Below are 17,679 nucleotides of genomic sequence, written 5' to 3' on the forward strand. Positions count from 1 at the left end.
AGATTGGTGAGCGAAAGAGGTGTCGTGGTGTGGACTCTGTCCTTTAGTCTGTCTTTCTTTAAGTCCTTTCTTTTTCATTCGTGCATTCGTTCGTTCTTCTCAAAAGACGCTGAAGAAGGAGCTCAAAGTCCAAGAGGTCACAGAAGGTAGTTTTTTTTGTTTGTTTTTTTTTCTCAAAAAGGAGTCCCCTCTGGAAACCAGTGGTGGGAGGTTCGCTGTCTCACTGTCTGATGCGCCGGGGGGGGGGGGGGGGGGCTGCTGCTTCTGGAAGCTTCTTCCTTTCGAGTCGGGTGTTTGGGAGGAGGGTGGGTGGCGCAGGCCTGTGTGGGGCGCCAGAAGAGGGGTGTGTGGATGCTTTGGGGTCGGGATGGGGATGGGGGTGGTGGTGGTGGTGGTGCGTGTGGCACTCTTGTCGTCTAGCCCATGGCGCTAACCATACTGGAGGGGTGGTGAGGGGCGAAGGACGACGGGTGCGGGTGCATGGGGGTGGGGGTGCTGAGCATGTGACCAGAGTGGGAGAAGGGCGGGAAGGAGGACATGTGGCGCGAGAGTGCGGCCGGACTGAAAGAGCTGCTCTTCTCCATCAGCGACTTGGAGAAGTCGTCCATGCTGTCGTGCGATTTTTTACTCTTCTTGGACTTGCTCGACATCTTCCTGTTCCTGGTCTGGATGCCCTCCTTCTTCATTGTGAGTGGCCGGTTAATCTGTGATTGACAAGAGAGGGAGCCAATAGCAAGAGAGAAGGAAATAAAGAGGGGGGGGAAGAGAGAGGGAGGGAGGTTAGTGAGTGTTAGCGTTGATGCTAACGTGACAAAGTAAAATGCTCAATGAGTTGAAGGTAAGGTTCTCAAGAGAAAATTAACAGCGTAAGTGTGTTTCAGAGGATGGCTTTAAAACTCGATGAAGCATGAGATGCAGGCTGTTGACATAATGGAGTCTGAACGAGCTGAAACGCACAAATGTACAGCCGCCGCCAATCGGCCTGAAAATCGCCGCAATTTTCACGTTTTAGTAGAGACCCCAGAGAGGGGGGAAGACAGGGAGTCGCAGAACAAGGTTTTGAATTTCATGCAGGGACTGCTGAAGGAGGCTGTGTGTGTGTGTGTGTGTGTGTGTGTGTGTGTGTGTGTGTGTGTGTGTGTCTGTGTGTGTGTGTGTGTGTGTGTGTGTGTGTGTGTGTGTGTGTGTTTGTCAGGTTCTGACTATGTCTGAGTGTGTGTCTGGTTCTAATTGTGTGTGTGTGTGTGTGTGTTTCGTTTATTTGCAAATGTATTGTATTGTATACTTGCATTATGCTTGTAGCTCATGAATGTCTCCTGTGCGTGTGTGTGTGCGTGTGTGTGTGTGTGTGTGTGTGTCTGAGTCAGAGGGCTGTGTGCAGTGTGTCAGGTCGTATCAGCACCGGGCTGGATTTAGAGGCTGATTCCCCTTAGCTGGGCAGCGTCCACTAGCAGGCCTGCCAAGGAGAGAAACCCCAAACCCCGGCCTGCCAAGCGGCCATCCAGGCACGGGCACTCTACCGCCGCCACCCGCCAACAGCCTCCCTCAACCACTCCATACCTCAGTCCTCATCCCTCCTTCTCTCTCTCTCTCTCTCTCTCCCTCTCTCTCTCCTCTTCTTAGCCTCCCTCAACCACTCCATACATCTATCCTCCATCCCTTCTTCTCTAACACACACACACTCTCTCTCTCTCTCTCTCTCTCACACCCACCCACTTCTATCTCTTGCTTGAGTTCTACATTATGATTGAAGACAGTCTGTCTGTCTGCCCACTCCCTAACACTCTGTCATACCTGTATTCTAGCTCTTTTTCTCCGAACGCACTGTGTGTGTGTGTGTGTGTGTGTGTGTGTGTGTGTGTGTGTGTGTGTGTGTGTGTGGTTGCATGCGTGTATGTATGTCTGTGTATGTGTGTGTGTGTTGGCGGGGGGGGGGGGGGGGGGTCCCTTCCTCCCATCATGTGGGTTCTAACACAGAATGAAGCAAGGTCTGTGTTTCACCCTTGCACACACACACACACACACACACACACATTGACCAAACCTCCTCACCCTGCACTGCTTGATGTGGGGAGGAAGTCTCACCTTCACAGCCCCCCACCTTTACTGACCATCATAGAAAGACACACACACACACACACACACACACTTCATTTTCTGCATTCACTGCACAAAACCACTACACATAGACCACAACCTATCCTGTCACACCTAAAGCCCTGATACATGGTGACCTGAGTACACTGCATTTACAGGGTTATATATTAAAAAACACACTCGCGGGTGTGTGTGTGTGTGTGTGTGTGTGAAGTATGTCTGAAAATAAGCAAGCATCTGTTTTAGTAGGCCAATCATACATTTTGTCCTAACTTGCATTGATCGCGTGGACGTTGCATGCACGTGGGCTACCACAGACAGCTGTGAAGGTTGGTATAAGGAGCGCGAGGAACGGTTCTAATTTGCCATGCAAAATGTGGAATTCGTTTCGAAGCGCGCAGGCCCCAACAGAATGGAGATTTTACCAAAACAAACTAATTTTGCAATTACCCCTGGTCCAGTTCAGTTCAAATGATAATATGGAACTGGGAAATATTATTATTTTCTCTGATAACCGGGGTCAGAACGGCTTCTCCGGAGACGTGCAGGAATCTGCCAAGAGCAACATGGGAAAATCATTTAGCGGGGCGCGAGCGTTTGCGTGACAAGGCAGGGAGCCGCACGGGACGGGTGGCCTCGAGGGCGATGATACGGAATTCCAGGATCTGATTAAGGCGGGAAAATACTTTTACATATATGATATCTATATAACCAAACTATACAATAATAATAATAATAATAACCTAAAACAATATTTACAATAATAAAATTGTTAATGGGGTAATTTAATGGTGAAGCTGTAGCCTATAGCCTGCGTGTCTTGGAAGCCGGAATGCAAAGGCAGGTGTCATCTGTTGAGAAGCAAGATGAAGCGCTGGTAGTTTCCTTTCATTTGCGAGTACAACTAGTGCGGCATTTGTGAAAGTAATTTAGGCAGCTGGTTAATCGAAATTTTAAACAGACCAATGGGCATAACCTGTGCCGATGCGTAAAATGTAGAAACTGGTTGTGTAGTAATTCTGTTCTTTGTTAAAACAAATGTTTTGAATGAGAAAGAAATGTCAGACGAAATAAAAGGCGATAGGGTCATGCTAAGATAAGTAAGGAAATGTCTCACCATAAGATATGGCAGCTGTTTAACTTACATTGTGCAGTTTGAAGTAGAGCCCGCACGCATTGCAGACGGGGTCCCCATTGGCGTTTCTCCGCCACAGCGTCGTTGTGGTCGTCTGACAGTTTGCGCACGAGGTCCCTGCTCGCCGGGCCGCGGACTGATGGATAGACAGAGAGAGAGAGAAAGAAAGAGAGATGTCATTTACTTCGTCATACCAAATCACATCACATCACCTATTGACTATGTTATGTCCCTGAACAATATCATGCAGGCAGTTTATATCCCACCCCGCCTTACTGGCCCTCTCTCCCTCCCTTTCTCCCAGGCTTGGAAGTTTAAAATGAAGCTCAAGAAAGAAATTCCATAACAGAGCTGCTTTGACGCGGCGCTATATATAGCGTTCAGCGCGCCCATACCCTCTCTAACGTAAACATTTAGAAAATGCACATGAAAGCGGGGGCTTAAAACTCAACCATTAGCCCTGCTGAAATTTGCCCGTTAAAATGTCTAAGTGCGGATCTAACAGTACCACAGTGTATAGACTCAGAGTGCAGGCGTGTTTAAATATCAACCTGGCAGTTTATTCAATTAAACCCGCTCCCAGTTTTCATTCACGTTTCTAATGGCTTAGAAAATGGTTTAGATCTTTGCAACATCTCTCTCTATATATATATATCTATCCCTCTCTCTCCCTCTCTCTCCCTCCCTTCCCAAGCAGTAAAAACACTGACAATCAAAGCAATGCTGGTCTAATGCTGGTCTAATTCAACACGTGCAACACCCGTTCCTTTTAACAACTGCCAATGTAAAACATTTTCTTAATATTCATGTTATATCATACAGAGTAAAAATAAGAACCCAATTAGGAAAATGAGCACAACTCATAGGCAAAGCAAACACATGAGATGAAAGTGTGAGATGGGGGAAGGGAGGAGTGTGTATTTCAAAGCGCGGTAATAAAAACTGCATTAAATGGCGATAACGGTGGAGATTAGTCTGACGAACTGACAGGTGCGACAAATAGGTAGCCTATTATTTCTGCAGAGTGGAGACACCCACAGAATGGCAATTGGCCGAGTAAAAGGCGCGCGTGTGTGTGTGTGTGTGTCTGTGCCTGACGTTATAATCTATGAAGTAATCGATGGGCGTGATGACTCCAGGGCACACTACCATAAACAATGAAAGCGGTGATATTTCTCTCTCTGAGCTGGTCTAGTTTCTCGTTTTTGATCAACTAATAACACTAGTTGGGGAACACGACAAAATAGTCCCTTGCTCCTCATCATATTGCCTTTAAATAATTTTCAATGCTGTGTACTTGTGCGTTTAAAGAATATTGCCAATACATTTATATACATATATTTATAAACGTATCTAACATCTATATATATTTTAGAGGAAGCGGTAAGCATTTCTAAAATGCCCTAAATATTATTGGTAGTATTTCTTCTCGTCTTTTCTCGCTTCCTCTCTATCTCTTCTTCTCTTTCTATCTTTACCCTCTCTCTCCCCCGCTATTCTCTCCCTTCACCGTGCCTGCGCGGACTGGTGATTCCCTGAACTGAGAAAAGAACAATCTCTAGTCGTGACTCCTGCGTGCCCTGCACACAAGCGCGCGCTCCCTCGGTTCCCCTCGCGCTGCCTTCATGTTTAGGCTGAGGGAAGCGCGCTATGTTGTGAAAAACGACTTATCAGCGCCGGTCAGATATCCGGCAGCTTTTTCCTGGGAAGTCGGGTTTTCACATTAGAGAGAGAGAAAAGAGAGAGAGGGAGTGCGAGAGGGAGAGTTAAACCGCCTGCCAAAATAGCAACGCAGTGACCGTTTCCATGCCTAGAGTTTCCCCTTTCTACAGTTTAAGAAGGCGCATGTGAGTGAATGTGTGTGTGTGAGAGAGAGAGAGAGAGAGAGAGAGGGAGAGGGAGAGAGAGAGGGAGAGATAGAGAGAGAGACGAGAGTATGCGCGTTCTCGGCTTTTAGGCTTTTAGTGTAAGGGGGTTTCCCTCCTAGGGTCCGGGCACCTCACGCAACCGTCAAGGGAAGAATGTACTTCATCTTACAGACACGAGGCTAACTTCAAAGTGTAACTGCAAAAGGCAATTTCACAATGACGCTGTCTATGTTGACATCTTTAAGAATAAAATATGTCTGCAATTATGTCAGTAACGAATTGCATCATATTTTTCGTTTGCTTCGATGTGTAATGTTTGTCAGCCATTTTATGTTTTATTTATTTATTTTTCTTTTTTTACATGCTGCTTCATGTCTTAATAAAGCAGTGATTAAAAACAGGGGGAAGAAATAGCAAAATATAAAACAGAAAGATATGTTATGAATGGCAGCTGCAATAATAATAATAATATTAGTAATAATAATAATAATAATAATGTGTCACTGCAGTATCTAAAAGAAATGAGACCTGCACTTGGCGAGTCAGTTTCCTGCAGCTAACACTTCTTCCTGGGTAGAGAAAGACAGAGAGACGGAAGCGTCATCAATGCAGTGTGGTAGTGTACACATACCAGCCTCCTCTTGGGCTTGATCAGGGGCCTATTCTGCCCGTTCATCTTGTGATACAGGCCGCAGGCGTTACACAAATAGTGCCCGGTGCCGTCCCGTCGCCACAGCGGTGTGGATGTGGCTCCGCAGTTAACGCACTCTCTACCTTCTGGAAATCAAAAGACAACACACGGGCGCTTGTAGAAACCTGCTGCTGTTTAGGTATCTTGTCACACATACAAACACACACACACTCATAAACACCTTTCCCAGGGTCACACACCTTCACGCTAAATTCACAGATAACATCTGCGATAGTTATGCATTCAGTATTGCAGTCAAGACATAATTATTATAAATACAAAATCCTACATCCCACTATTAGGCCTACCTCTCCTGCCATTATTATAAAATAAAAAAATCACACAGTAACATAAACCACATCAATAATAACAACAACAACAACAACAACAATAATAATAATAATAATAATAATAACAATAATACTATATGTGAGCTACAGTGGCAAATATTATCAAGCATAAATTGTCCGCTATTGATTACACTCTGATTATCGCCTACAACGTTACGCTCATCATTCACGATTAGAATGATTGTAGGCTATGCTTGTTGGTTATAATTTCTTGATCATTACCACAGATATCACCATTTAAAAGCATAAAGAACAATGGATATCATTTCAGAATCACACCATTTTTACACTGATATTATTTTCTTTTAACAAAGAACCTCCCATTTGACCTGAAGAGAAATGCTATATTTCATTTCATATCACGATATATTTTTTCTTATAATTCTATCAGATATTTTTAGATACAAATATCTGAAAATAAGAATATATGGCCTAGATTTGGTTATGTTTTTTTTTTTTTAAATTTAAAAACATTTATTCCTGTGTCGTGGTGCTTGAAATGGCTGGTTTGAGCTGCTGTGGACTGCCACCGGTAAACTCAGACGCAGAACCGGACGGCCTCATTATCCCACGCAACCCGGTATCGACGCAAAAAGAGTGCGCTGAGGAGGCGTTCAGCGTGGCGCAGAGTCTGCACACATCCGCACTTCCTCTGTGACCTCACACAGACATGCGTCACCCCCGTGGCAGCTCTGATGTGCCAGGCTCATCTGTACAGAGCGAGGAATCAAAGGGCCTTTTTAAGAGGGTAAGATGATTGCGCGTCCAAACCTTTGACAAATAGATTTAGACCCGTGTGGGCTGCACGTAAAGTTGTGCAGAGTTGTGTAAATTGTACAACACCCGTGAGCAACCTTGTTTACCTCATAACCGACTAAAAGAAAGACAAGAAAAAGAAAGAGAGATAAAAAAGTAAAACAGACAGAAAGAAAAGAAAGCCGAGGATGAGTAATGAGTAATGAAGCTTATCCCACCCCCCCAAAAAAACTTTCTATTGTTGATGAGAGTTTCATAAATACGCAATGGTGTTTCATACAATGTTTTTTGCTGGCATATGATGCACAATGCCACAGACGGTAATCTTATTAAAGATAGGCTGGTTTGGCTGCGGTGACGTAATGACCTTTGAAATAATTACAGTGTTTTGATAACATTCCGCCACGGCCGTGACCCTGCCACGGCTCGAGCTCGTTCGTTATTCCTCGCGATCCGGGGCGCATCCGGACTCTATCAGTGGTTCTAGCGCTGAATAAACAATGCAACTGTCGCGTGCAGCAGTCTGAAAATAATTGGATTAGCTTAAACATATAAACGCGCGAGAGACAGCCATGGACTGAGCGCCAGTGATAGAACTCGCGCTGAGAAAAATAGTTTTGTTAAAAAAAAGGGACCCCCATTTCAGTCGGGCTTAGAGCATCGAGTGCTCATCCGCAAAGATCTGTGGCTGTTTAATAATTTACTGGACTTAATTCCTCTTTGGAGAGCGCGAGAACATTAAGTATAATGTGATCAAATGCTCTTAAAATTAAAATGGTATTGTGTCCTTCCGCTAAAGCAAGAGTTGAACAAATCTCTGTGCATCCAGAGCAGGGATTTCTGACTGATATTATTTGTCTAGAAAACAAGGATTGCAGCACGTCTATCGAATTAATGTGAAATAAAACAGTGAACAGGAAAATCATCATCCGCTTGCTTAGTTACATTTGGAGCAATCATGATTAATATATGTGAGTGATAAAATATTCCATTTGGTCATTATTGTTTGTTGGTTTATAATAGCATTAGCCTATCGCTTCTGCTTCTGCTGTTAATTATAATTGGCTACAGGTTACATTGGATGACTACGTATTGGCTGTCGTATCTGTTCCGTGCTATCAAGGCCCTGGTTGTGACTGGATATGAAAGCTGCCAGCGTGAGTTTTTCTACCAGACCTTATTGTGGTTTTAAGTCGACAGAGGCCTCGGCCTTCCTGACTGCCGTGATTGTAGGTCAACATGGGAGGTTCTTTGTGCTGAGAACGAGTCGATGGCAGAGGTGTTTGCCCTTTCACAATGTACAATAATTCTCATCATTCAAAATCAACCTTTAGAGGTTTTTTTTTTTTTTTCAACACAACTCATGCTAAGGATAAATTAAATATGTAATAAAGCGCACGCCTACCTGAACATGACCTTGTTTTTGGTCTCGTTTTGGAACCATAACTAGAAGTAGACCCACCTATGAGGCTACTTGGTGGGAAGAGGCCTGGGCCGTAATCAGACACATAGGATGGGTAAGTGGCGATGGGGTGGTGGGCGGAATTGGCCGCTCCGATTGATGCCATGCTTCGACTATGGGACTCCAGTTTCATGCTTTCGGCCAGGGACACCTGGTACTTAATGCACTCTTTATCCTCCTGGCGCGACCCGGAGCCCGGCGTGGACATGCCCGGGTCCGGGGACACGTCTTTGGGAGGAGTCGGGGGAAAGGTGAAGAGGTGCGGACTGGAGTGGCCGCCAGACAGGGAGGAGGACGAGGCTGGGGGGTAGACGGGCAGGGAGCCGGGGGAGCCATGGTGCAGCGAGGTCTTCTGGAAAGGGCTCAAGTTCCACGGCGAAGTGCTGTGATGAGGCCCGATGCCTTTGCTGCCATCGAGCCAGGGCAGAGAGCCGTGCAGTAAGGACGGGCGACATACCTGACTACCTGTGAACACAAAGCAAGAAGGGGAAAGCCTTATTACAGCAAGCCTGTGCAGGGTTGTCTGTGCAGCATACTCAGCTAATGATTTTCAACGTGATGACAGGACGTGGCAAGGCCCTACGTGTGCGACTCTCATTTAAGAAGTTACTGAGCTCAGATCATATCTAGATGGCCTTCGAGTTTCATGCGTTTGCAACCCTGACAGTTTTACTTCAGCAAATGTAAGCAGAATGTCGACTATGCCTTTGACGTTTAGCAAAAGCAGAGCCGGACTAACTTGTTCTCCATTTGAAGACACCATGGATATGTAAACCTGTGCAGTTACTGTTCAAGCCCCTTAACGAAACATTAACATCTCTATACGCGTGTTTTGCGTTGTAGTCAACTCAGTATTCAGATTCTTGGACACTTAATAGACATTGTCACGTCAACTTTCGATTCTATTCACAAACAACGAGGCGCAGCCACAAGTACCGAAACTTATTTTGCAGGTTTTACAGTGCCGATCTGTCAAGAATATGCTACACTGCTTGCCTGACTCTAACAGCTTAATCACAATGTGTCAACGGCATGCACTACACCAAAACTAGGACAAATATTAAGTCCACTCGGCTTACTAAGCAGACAGTTGAATCGTCGACTCGTATGGAGACCAAAACCCCTATCCTACGCCCCTAGGTGCACGTCATTTTAGTGAACACACAGAGTGCTTTGAGGTGATGGAACTAGGAAGCCTCTACAAAGAAAAAAGGTCATGATTCACTATATCATTGAGGAAGTAATTTCACTAAAATCCAGCATTAGCTTTTTCGCACTCTATAAAAATATAAGTGAATGTTTCATTTGTTACAAAGATGCTGTAAGTTGGTGCTTTGCGTAAATTAGTTCCATCGCAGAGATTAAATATTTATTCAGTTAATTCTGTTGTATGTCAAGCCAGCCTAGCTTACCGAAAGTCCGTTCAGTGAGAGGATTTATATCATGAAGGCCTACATTTAATCAAAAACATTCAGATAATCACAGGGCAGTATTTTACCATGTATAGTAATCAAATGTATTGTATGTATGGCTTTCTCAATAGGAGTATTATAATGCCGCCCAGTGCGTAACATAGATGAATCCACATGGAATTATTGTGAAAGCATTCTCTGAGAGCGACATGAAATTGTTTGTCGTTTTACACAAAGACAAAACAACACTAGAAGGTTACGAAACCCGGGTTACACCACCAAAAGGTGAGCCGCACGTAAAGTGGAACGCAATAGTTTCAAAACGGTGCCGCTTTTCAGCTGAATTTCTGATTTGAGCGAATCAGTTGTGACTGTTGGGAGGTCGCTTTGAACACAACCAGTCCTAAGGTGATTTTTGACAACACCTGAATTGACTACAATTGTGCAACCATTTACGACTGAAAACAGAACATTTAAAGAACACACACGCTGGCACACTACTGTGTTAGACTCTGAACACATTAAACACTAGTCAGACAAGTGGAAACTAAAAGTAGGACTTACTGTGTGGTGGCGGTGGGTACCTCTGCACGGCCCGCATAGAGTTTCCGTAGTACGACGAGACATGGTTGGGCTGTCCTTCGATATTAAACAGTACATCCACATCTTCAGCGAGGGGATACTGCGACGGGTCCACATAACCGTGGCCGAGCCCCGGGTGGTGGGAGTCGGGATGCTGCCCGTTAATTACCGCAGAGTGATGATGGCTCATCCACCGGGGCTGATCCGCGCTTACTTCCATCGCTTTTTAGCAAACGTTCATACACACTGGAGAGAGCCGAAACGACACAAGGAAGGAAAAAAAATATCTGTCCCAAAAATTCCTGCTTCGTTAAATCCACAGGCGTCCGTCGATAGGCGATATACCTTCGATCACCTGGAATTTAATAAAACACACACATTTACAGTCCGATCCGTCGACCTCTGTCACTCACTGCTTCTGTTTACACTTACAACAACTATCAAAATCACTATTAAGGCGCATCAGTCGATGCAATAAATAAACGTGGATGTTGGGATTTCACGTACATTTAAGAAAAAATATCGCCGCAATAGACAGTTGTCATAAAAGTCCAAGGTTCATATCCAGTTCCGCTAAAAGTTCCTCAACTTTTTTCCCCTTTCCAAACTCCAGTATTGTTCAGGCGACTCAACAAGTAGCTGGTGTGTTTACAGTCGCGCTCGGCCGGGGTATAGATGCCTTCTCTGCACACTGAGTTGCACCGAACTTTAACTCGCAGATCAAATCTCTGTTTATGCGCAGCGGCAACCCCTCTCCCCTACTCTCTCTACTTCCCTCCCTCCCTCTCTCTCTCTCTCTCTCTCTCCCTCAGTCACTCTGAACTCTCTCCGTCACGGTGCAGCTCTCTCCCTCCCTCTCTCTCTCTCGCTCTGTCTCTCTCTGGCTCTCTGTGTTTTTTTACAGTGAAGGCATTCTTTCAGGATGGCGCCAGTCAGCTCAGTGTTCGCAGACAGCTGTGGCGCGACGCAACTTAAGGAGGGTCTGCCGGTGTCATCAGGAGGGGGAGGGGCCTGGCTGCCCGGCATAATTGAATAAAGTGGGCCAGCGAAAGATGACCAGGAACTGTAGCACAGATCTCTCTCTCTCTCTCCCTCTCCCTCTCCTTCTCCCTCTGGTTGGAACACATTCACAGAAACTTTGGGAGATTTTGTACTTTTTTGACTGCGCACCAGGAAGAAAAATATTTCGTTCTCAACAAAACATTTTGTAGAATGATTACTGTGCCCCCTTCAGATCAATACACACCGACTAAAATAACACTTAAAACAGTCCACACTACACTCCAACTTCGTAAGAAAATAGAAATAACTAATTGCTCTGTTGTATACATTTTTATATTGTCTTAATAAACCTTCCATCGCGCCTAAATGTCGCAAACCTCATCATGCAAGTTATTTGAAATGTTATTTACCTTAAAATGTACAAATGCTATACCAGTATAATGTGTGCGTGTTTGTGTGTGTAAGTGAATTAGATTATCTCTGTCACACAGAGAGTGTATGTGTGTGTGTGTGTGTGTGTGTGTGTGTGTGTGTGGCTTGCATTTTCTTAAAATTGTGACAGTGCGTCCTCTCGCGGCCGGTGACAAACGCGTTGTTATTGCGTCTCAAAATGGGGCTGGTTCTCGTTCGCCTCTGCGCAACACGGCGGATGACTGTGCTAGTCTGCGTGATAGTGTCCCGCGCCTTCCGCATGCGACCCGAGACTCCTTGTCCGGTTGAACAGAGCTTTTCGTACCCTATAGTTTACCGAGGGGACTGGGGAACAAACGCACAACGGGCGCTCATAATTCATTTAAAAGATTCCGTGCATGTAACGTGATGCGTTCCTCACTGTACATGAGCGGCTCTCTGCGCGCTCGCTCCCGAGAGGAGGATATGATAGTGACCTTTGATATCTAATTAAAACGGGTTTCCCCGGACAGGTCACGGAGTTCCACCCGCATGCCTGCGTCAGGTGGGCATGCTGCCGTGTATTCTTCACCATTATTCCGCTTCGTTGCGCCATAATGAGGGGACTTGGCCCATGGGGTGGTATTTTGGCTGGCCCGTCCCCCAAGATTGACAATATGTAATTGAGGAACGGAGGGGGGGGGGGGGGGGGGTTCTGTGCTTTTGATGCTATGCAATGCACTGAGATGGCCAGCCTCGGCGACGCCAATGGACGTGACGTCACCAGTAGAGTAAACATGCAGGAAATAATTTTTTTCCCCTGTTTGCGTGTGTGTGTGTACAAGCCCCCCACTTTTTTTTAATTCTTTTTTTTTTAAAGAAATTAGTGCAATAAAGAAACATAAACTCAAGTGCTCGCTTTGCCAGTCACATTGCGCCACCAACTATGACACCAGCCTGAAAAATCGACTTTATTTCAGGGCAGGTCTTGAGTCTGCCTCCAACACCAGTGATGTCCTTCTCAAGGTAACACTATAGTCAAAGGCCTGGAGCGGATTAAATGTACATCAAGCCACTCATGAGATATGTGCAACCATGCAGGCTATGCAAAAGGCTACATAAGATATAAATAGCCTCGGTACACAGGTTCGAAGAGAAAAAGCTATATAGGGTTTACGGAATTCTGTGCAAGGCAACAATTGGTGCTGTGTGTTTGTTCTGCGGGGCCTAGCATGGTAAATATTTGCATGTTTAATTTGGGTTCGGAGATATGGTGTGAAAAAAACGGACTTTTGCTGACTGGGTTGCAACTATTTTTCTTCCCTCTTCGGAATCACCCCGAAAGGTAGCCCTGCCTCACTCGTTCGCCTGCTCGAGTGAACCGAAGGACTGAACTTGGATGGAAAAAATGGTCGGCTGGCTCGCGCCGAACAATCCCGCTGTCATTGTCGCGCTGTCAACGGACGCGTGTAATTATCCGCAGGAACGTATTGTGCGTTATTATCCCGCGAGTATACGTATGAGGTGCTCCTAGGCAACACACAACGAAAATGTAAACCCCCGATTATGTTTTTGTTGTTTGTTTCTTGACTGAGAGTTTGAAGGCTTACAGTCGGAGACGTGGAAGCTGTCCCGTGCGCGCCGAGTCCCCCGGTGCAGAGTCAGGAGTTTGTGTAACGTGAGCTTATTCCTCCAGCGAGGCAACCGAACGGCTCTTCTTCAAGTGCTGTCATTTATAATCCTCCCCTCTGTCACAACACCCAGCGGAGAAGGGCTATGACATACACCCTTATATATCTTTAAAAAACGTTAAAAAATAAATAAAAACAATTAATAATTAATCAAAAATTGAAGACATTACATTAAGTCGATACAATTCATTTAATCAGTGCTGATGTATGTTACGTAACGCTAAGCTACTATTTTTTTAGTTTTTTTACGCTTATATTATAAACAGGCCTGTTGGTTATAGCGGTTGTTTGGCTGTGGTGTAGCTCCTGTTATTGAGCTATTGGTATTAATGGCAATAGACCTGTAGACATTTTGAAACAAAAATAAATGAAGGCCCTGAGCTAGTCACAACTCAATAACGCAGGCGGGGTGTGCTCTGGTGGAGATTACATTGAGGTTGGAGATGAAGCAGATAGTTTGTGAATGATTCTGTCAGACAAGCCAGATTAAAATCAGGAAACATCACACTTTTTTACTACGTGCAGCACACACTGGCGCTTTATTTTAATGCACCCTGCGTCAGATGCCATTCTAGATAACACCATTTACCTTCCTTTGAACACATGAAAATGTGCAACATATTTATAATAGCGATTAATAAAAAGACCCAATAATAATAATAATAATAATAATAGCATGTAATTACAGTTAACCTATCTCTTTCTATCTTATTTCTCCTTGTCATCTTGCCTGGGCGATGAAACTGGCGGTCGCCCAACGTGTATAATTATTTATACCAAACAAAGATAAGCCGAAGTCTAAAGCAGGCAACCGTGACGCTTCCACCTCTCCGCTGAAGACGAGAGAGGCAGAGAGAGAGAAAGAGAAAGAGAGAGAGAGAGAGAGAGAAAGAGAGCTGAATCAACGTGTGATGAGCGGTCCGGGAGGCCGAGACTGCCGGGGCTTAGTTGCCTTGTGACGGCCGTGGGTTTACAGTGTGAGTCCGCCGACCCAGGTAAAGCTGTCCAAACACTGAGAGCGGCCCGGGCCAGGGTGAAGCAGAGGGCACGGCCCCGGGCAAACCGCTCCACAAGCCTCACCTCGGACCGCCACTGGAATACATTACTATTATCTAGATGGAGGTACCGCGGTGAGGAGAGAGAAAAAGAGGGAAAAGGAGAAAGAAAGAGTGAAGGAAAGGCAGAAAGAAAGAAATGGGAAGAGAGAACAACTGAAAAATAAAGAAAGACAAAGAGGGGAACACCAAGGAGAGCAAGAGAGACAGCGAAAGAAAGGAGGCGATGAAGTGAAAGAGGGCGAGAGCGGTTGGGAGGTTGCACAAAAAACAAAAAAAACTCTTAAGTGTGTCACAGGAACACATCTATAGCCATCTGAAAATGATGAAGCCTATTGTTTGATGTGCAATGATAAAAGGTTATCCATTTTATACAATCAAAACATTGCTACATTGCACATCCTTGACATCGACTCTGACGCGTTCGGTGATGAAAACATATGAAATCAACGTCAGTTTAAAAGATAGACCTGAGGACTTGCACTGATAAAATAACATAATTCGTAAATATATTTCTTTGATATTTTCAAGGCCTTAATTTCCATAAAATACAACAATATATCATGCAACAACAATATTATCGGTAGGGGTGTATTCCTGCGGCTTCGAAAAAAAATTAGATTAACCTATAAAACTACACATAAATTATCGGCACAAGAGAAAACAAACATACGGCTTTTTTCTTTCTTTCTTAGTAAAAGTACATACTTGGTATCGTTACAAATATGATTCAGAGAAAGGTGACTAATAAATGTTATTTTAAAACCAAAAACATTTTCAGGAACTAACTTTCCCTCTCGAGTCATCCGTGAGAACCATGTTAGATTCTAAGAATCTTGTCAAATAGTGAAATAATACAGCAGCAAGAACGAGAGCGCGGATGCTTCCAGGATTCTTAGAATGATTGACATTAAAAGGCTGACTCGCTTTTGAGTCGTCGAGGACAGGTTTTGTTTTATGTCACCCACCAGAGAAAAAGAGAACGGATGCAGCGGCGCGAGGTCACAGAGGGAGAAAGCGAGAGATGCTGTGTGTCCACGCGAGTTTATGTCTTTATTAGCCATTTACAGTTACGTCAGCCCATTATTGGCGTGAACTGGAAAGGAGGAATACAGAATTAGCCTAAATATTTTGGCAATTTATTCACGCATTACTGCACCACGATAAACCTATTGTGTGACGTTGACAGTCAAGTCCAAATAGATGACACAAGGGTTTGTAGCTCGGCCCAACATCGTTTTCTGATCAGCTCAATAAACAAACAAAAATCATGACGTAGCTGTGTATAATCTCATACCATACATGTGTGTGTGTGTGTGTGTGTGTGTGTGTGACTGTGTGCATGATTGTTTGTGTGAGAACCCCGCGTCTTTCAGAGACAAGACATGATTCAGAGATGCTGGGGACAGATTTCACCGTAATTTAAGATCGTTCAGGCCGCTGATTATTTCAGAGGCCGGGCCTTGCTATCTCTAGAAACAGCTGCACCGAGCGCACTCAGGCGAAATCAAGGGAGCGCGGTGCGACTTCGCCTCTGTTCCCGGTCCCAGCATGCAAATAAAAAACAAACGACAGGGAGCCCCTGTCAATGGCGGTCTGTGATGCAGCTTTAATTTCATGTCTTCTTCCCAACGTGCAGGAGCAGGTTTTTCAAATCAGCTCTCTCTCTCTCTCTCTCTCTTCGCTCTCACGCTCCCTCTCTCTCTATCTTTCTCTCTCTCACACACACACACACACATACCCACACACACTATCACTCTCTCTGCCACACACACACACACAGGCACACACACACAATCTCTCTCACACAGAGACGGAAAACGCAGCTTCAGCAGAGCGGGCTGCTTTTACGACCCATTGCTGGGCTAATCAGCTGGATTTCACGGGTTAGGGGAGGCAGGCTCGCTCACTTGCAGGTGGTAATAGATCATTAAAATCCTTCATCTTTCCCCGTTTAAGAGGGGAGGAAAATGACAGTTAAAATAGAGCCATGAATAGCCTGCTTCGTCGCTTATGGAGAACGCAGCCAGTGCAAGAGGCAAGCAGTCAATGTGCGCGATATGAAATTAATCGACATAGACTGGCCAAATGAGAAGACATGAAACCATTAATGTTTTTAAACGATGCCCGTGTACACGTTGCAAAACGGTGGGCTGCAACAACGTTACGATGCAACATCAACCAAGTGCAAAATATTAAAAGAAAAAAAAAACCCACCCTGTTCGCGTTTCTGGAGTTAATTCAACCATATGAATATGCCCGGTAGAACATTCACACGTGAGAAAGACGGTGGTTTCATAGCGCTGTCTGAGCTGAACACAATCTCAAGAATGAGAGCAAGGCAGCGTCTACTCTTTCATCAAATGCGTCGAGAACCACACGGAAACAACATAGCATTTTCAACGGCACTAATTCCATACCCAGTACACCAAGAAATGTCATGACCAAATTCATCCGTGCCACTCATCGCTGGGTGTTTTTTGTCATCGAGAAAATGTGTGTGAAAAAAGATCTAAATATTTACTGACCTGTAGAATGGATACCGGAGACTGGATTTGTTGCTGTTGTTTTTGTTTTTTGTATTGTTATGTTTTTTCTGATTAGTTGCAGATGCGCGAGAGAGCTGACACACAGATCGAACCGCCGATGGCATTTAGAGAGCGAGCAAGGAGGGGAAAAAACCTGGGCTCGCGCTGCACGCCCCCCCCCCCCCCCGCCCCCCCTTCAGCGCACACACATAAACACACACGCTCACACACACACACAGACCAACCAACGCATTCACTTACCGTACTTACTGTATGTTACAGCAGAGCTCTTCCGGGTCGATGTGGGGTGCAGAAGGAAAAAACACTTAACCTGCCCTCCAGCGAACACATACACACCGACATACACACGCACGCACCCACTCACGCAACGTGCAGTATTAACACATAACGAGGTCAAAAGAGAGAGAGAGAGTCTGAGAGAGTGAGAAGAAGAGAGAGAGAGACGGGCCGCGGGCGCTAGCAGGTACAACTACATAGGGTCGCGCGACATCATTCCAGAACCGTTATAGTATGGACGTTCTTCGTTGGGCATGATGCTTTCCCGGATGGCTTGTGTTTATGTATTTTTTCTTCTGATTTTGTAATTATTCAAAGTCATTTATTGCATAAATGTGTGGCCAAACAAGACTCTCACATTTT

General features: G+C 45.0%; 1 protein-coding gene across 5 annotated transcripts; it reads right to left on the reverse strand.

Annotated features, from left to right (window-relative positions):
• Positions 1-253: 253 nt before the first annotated feature.
• Positions 254-17,192, reverse strand: gata3 (GATA binding protein 3). Of its 5 annotated transcripts, none has more exons than XM_031582873.2 (6): positions 17,020-17,192; positions 10,336-10,708; positions 8,303-8,824; positions 5,732-5,877; positions 3,243-3,368; positions 254-704 (listed from the first exon to the last, which is right to left on the reverse strand). In XM_031582873.2, the coding sequence occupies exons 2-6, from the start codon at positions 10,571-10,573 to the stop codon at positions 417-419; spliced, it is 1,320 nt and encodes a 439-aa protein (XP_031438733.1). In that variant the 5' UTR covers positions 10,574-10,708; positions 17,020-17,192; the 3' UTR covers positions 254-416. The 5 variants fall into 5 exon arrangements, with proteins under 5 accessions (XP_031438733.1, XP_031438734.1, XP_031438735.1 ...); XM_031582874.2 differs by lacking the exon at positions 17,020-17,192 and adding an exon at positions 10,861-11,744; XM_031582875.2 differs by lacking the exon at positions 17,020-17,192 and having other exon boundaries at positions 8,360-8,824; positions 10,336-11,737.
• Positions 17,193-17,679: the final 487 nt, after the last annotated feature.

Source organism: Clupea harengus, chromosome 16, assembly GCF_900700415.2.
Source record: "Clupea harengus chromosome 16, Ch_v2.0.2, whole genome shotgun sequence".
Lineage (NCBI taxonomy): Eukaryota > Metazoa > Chordata > Actinopteri > Clupeiformes > Clupeidae > Clupea > Clupea harengus.